We start from the raw sequence: 3,429 nt of genomic DNA, 5'->3' as shown, positions 1-3,429 counted from the left end.
ACCAGTCTCAGCTATCTCACAGAAGTGGAGATTTCTTGAGAGAGATGACAAGCTGAGACGTGGCCTAACTGGGAGTCTCGAAGACAGTGATAAGAGTGTCCTGTAGCAGGGCTTGGGTACCGTAAGAGAGCGTGGGGTGGGGGAGGGGAGGAGCAGGCAGGAGGGAGGAGGAAGAGCTGAGACTTTTGGAGAGCTAATAGCGGCCATCTTTGTTTCCATAGGCTAGCAGTAATGCAAAGACCCCGCACAACACTCAGAAAATGAAAGCAGCACCTTTATTTTATACATACAAACAGTATAAAATGTTTATTACGTAAGAGCTGTGTTTTGTTTACAATATATTATATTGCTTCCATCCGATGCAAAGACTTCATACATTATATTCCTTATTTCGTTGTGTTTACAATATATTATATTGTTTAAATGCCACTAACACAGTGTAATTATTTTTTTTACTTAGTTCCCCCCTCAAAACTAAACTGTCTAGAGTAACAGTAAGGACTAAATATATTGTGCAGACCTCAAGATAAGGGAGAGCAATTGAAATATTAATTATACAAGTGTCCAAATATTTGACAATACAATTTGAAATACTGTGGTTTAAATACCATTAACTGCCTTATCCACACTCTTGTGATTTATGCATCTTTGCCCAGTTCACCCTCTCTAATGTCCCCAATCCTAATACCACAATGTGTCGTAATTTCGCATATATCTGCCAACTACACACTGAAGAGACAAATTTTTAACCTGATCAACTGACAAAATATAAGATATGTCCCAAGGGACTGGAAGAAAAAAAAAAAAATCTATGCCTTCATGCTCAACGAACGTACTTAGAGAACCTAAAAGGAAGAGTAAATATCAGCCCAGTGATTTATAATGAAGCTAATAAAATTCAGGCCAGTATTCTAAAGTGTAATGAACATCATTCGAACATTCAACACATGAAAGGTTAACAAAGGCTATGAACTTGGTGTAACTTGAACCGTTTCAGATGGCGGAGTTCACCAGATGTAATTGGATTCAGGTGGATCCCTCTGCCCCTCAGCCTTTTTAAGTGAAGGCCTGTGCTGCTCCTGCCTGGCGCCTGCTGGCCTCGGGGCATACATGAGGCTGGCTCCATACCCTGCAAAAATTATTCACAGCTTAAAAGAAAAGAAACTACAAAAAAAAGGCACCTCAGTTTTGTTTTGTTTTTTTCCATTAACCATTCAAATGAAACCAATTTTTTTTTCATCCCTGAGCAAGACCATAGTAGCCACACAAAACTCCCTGGATAAAGACAGGTGACAGGTTCAAGGTCTCTGCCCAACAGAAACCCGTGTGCCTAGCTCCATTAGGTCTGCTTCTCATTGGGTCTGTCACTATATATCTTGGCTGTATAGAACCCCTCTCCCCCTCTCTAAATAGTATTTTGCAGCCTCAAGTGACCTTGAACTCCTGATCTTCCTTCTTTCCCCTCCTTAGAGCTGGGAATGGCAGGTGTGCTCTACCAGGCCAAGTTTATTTGATACTGGGACTCAAACCCAGTTCTTTGTGCGTGCTAGCAAGCACTCTATGGACAAACCATGCCTCCAGCCTCACTATAAACAAGATGGCTCAATGAAGGGGCTGGTCCTATGCTGAGGTCTCCCAAGGTCCTGCTGAGAAGTTGGTCACTTTTTTTTTTCACTGCACTACCAAACCAGCCTCACTTATGTTAAAGCAGTTCAACACAGCAGCTTCCATTCTTCGTATAGATCCCAGGATCAAGTCTATCACACTAGTACACAGGAGTCCTACTGGAATCAGGACCGCTGCTGTGCATGGTAGAGAAGATGCCTCCTGATGCCTGTCAGTAGGATTTGTGAATTTTGCTCAAAGTGCTGCTCTACCCATCTTCCACTCTGCTTCTGAAACTCGAGCCTACTTTCTTTCCTTTCCATTTGGGAACTTCTGGAAGTACTGGGTGAACACTGACTAGTTTTTTTTTTTTTTTGCTTTCCTAGAATGGATCCAAGACAGCAATTACACCTTAAAAAATAAAATAAAATCTGTCTCTGTCTTCCTGTGCATCAGAGTCAATCAAATTCAACATTTTGTGTGTTCCTTGTGGTTTTAAATGCAAGCATGCTGCTAAACGACTATTGAGAACAGAGCCCCCTTGTTGAATGTGTTTCTTTGAATTGTCAGCATGTAGGCTACTAGCACACAGAATGCTCAAAACACCAGCCAACAATGCACTGGGGTAAATCCCCTCCCCTGCTGCCTGGCTTGCCACCCATGAAGGCCAAGCTCTCTGCTGGGGTGGGAGAGCCTGAGCAGAGAGTTGGTCTGTCTCCAAGACCCTCCTCTCCTCTATGACGCCTGGGTGCCTAGGACCTCCCAGTGTGCCACCCCGCTGGGAATCTGATCTTTACCAGAATTCTCTGACTCAGAGCTTCCCCGGCACCTCCCTCTAGTCAAAATAAACCCCATTCTTTCAGCTCGGTTCTCTTAGCTAACGTACAAAACAGCTGGGTGGCCTCTCCTGAACCGGTCTGCAACTGAAAAAGCAACAGGGCACCTTCTTGCGTGCGAAGCCTTGCCGTGAGAGAGGTGCCAACGGCAGATGGACCAGGGCGGTCTACAGCGGAGTGAAACATGGCGGCTGCCTCACTGCTCCGGCACAGGGAGGCAACTTGCTTTCATTTCGGATGGGTGACAGTCCCTTTGGGCCTACCCGGCTGGGCGTGCTCGCTGGGCTGCATGCACTACCCTCGGAAAACTGGTCTAGAAAGGATATTTGAACAAATTTATTCAAATTTGTATTTTATCATTTTAGAGGTGGACAGGATTGAGACAATCGGTTCCTGGGGTGCTGTGGACAGGTGCACAGGAGTGCCGTTCTAGGTGCCAGGGATCTCCGCCATCTTGCTCACTTGGTGACTGTTCCCACTCCCCATCCTGGGCTGTGTTCTCTACAAGGCAGGGTCTTTCCCATCTCTTTGCTTATGTGGCCCCAATGCCTAGACTGGGCACAGGGGAGGGATACCGATCAATGCTTAGTGCTTGGGGCTGATCAAACTTCATTTCATGTATGAAACAGGCCTGTGATTCATCTACATCCCTAGTTCATTTGGGATAGTCAGTAAATCCGAAAGGCACAATTCCATGAGACTCTTTTCCCCAGGAAGGGCTTCTATGAGCCTGTTTTTTCCTTCAAATTGTATCCAGTGCCATTGAAAGGTCACAAAAAAAAAAAATGTCTTGTGTATTACATATAAATTTATAGAGCTTGATTTTTTTTTTTTAAACCAGAGGTCAGCAGATACTGATGTTCACTTAAAATATTAAGGGCAGATTGTAGTAAGGCTCAGGGCATGGGTTGGATCCCCAGCACCATGATATAGATAGATAGATAGATAGATAGATAGATAGATAGATAGATAGATAGATAGATAGATA

The 3,429-nt window shown here is 44.2% G+C and overlaps 1 protein-coding gene across 1 annotated transcript in view; it reads right to left on the bottom strand.

The window, feature by feature from the left end:
• Nucleotides 1-317: 317 nt before the first annotated feature.
• Wif1 (WNT inhibitory factor 1) overlaps nucleotides 318-3,429 on the bottom strand; it is a 61,510-nt gene continuing 58,398 nt past the window's right edge. The window contains exon 10 of the mRNA XM_055626053.1: nucleotides 318-1,129. Within this exon, the coding sequence (XP_055482028.1) occupies nucleotides 1,008-1,129 (122 nt within the window). The 3' untranslated portion in view covers nucleotides 318-1,007. The remainder of the gene's footprint in view (nucleotides 1,130-3,429) is intronic.

Source organism: Psammomys obesus, unplaced genomic scaffold, assembly GCF_907164565.1.
Source record: "Psammomys obesus unplaced genomic scaffold, mPsaObe1.curated_primary_1811, whole genome shotgun sequence".
NCBI classification, from domain to species: domain Eukaryota; kingdom Metazoa; phylum Chordata; class Mammalia; order Rodentia; family Muridae; genus Psammomys; species Psammomys obesus.
The sequence above is the reverse complement of the archived record's forward strand: the minus strand, read 5'-3'. Positions and strand labels throughout refer to the sequence as shown.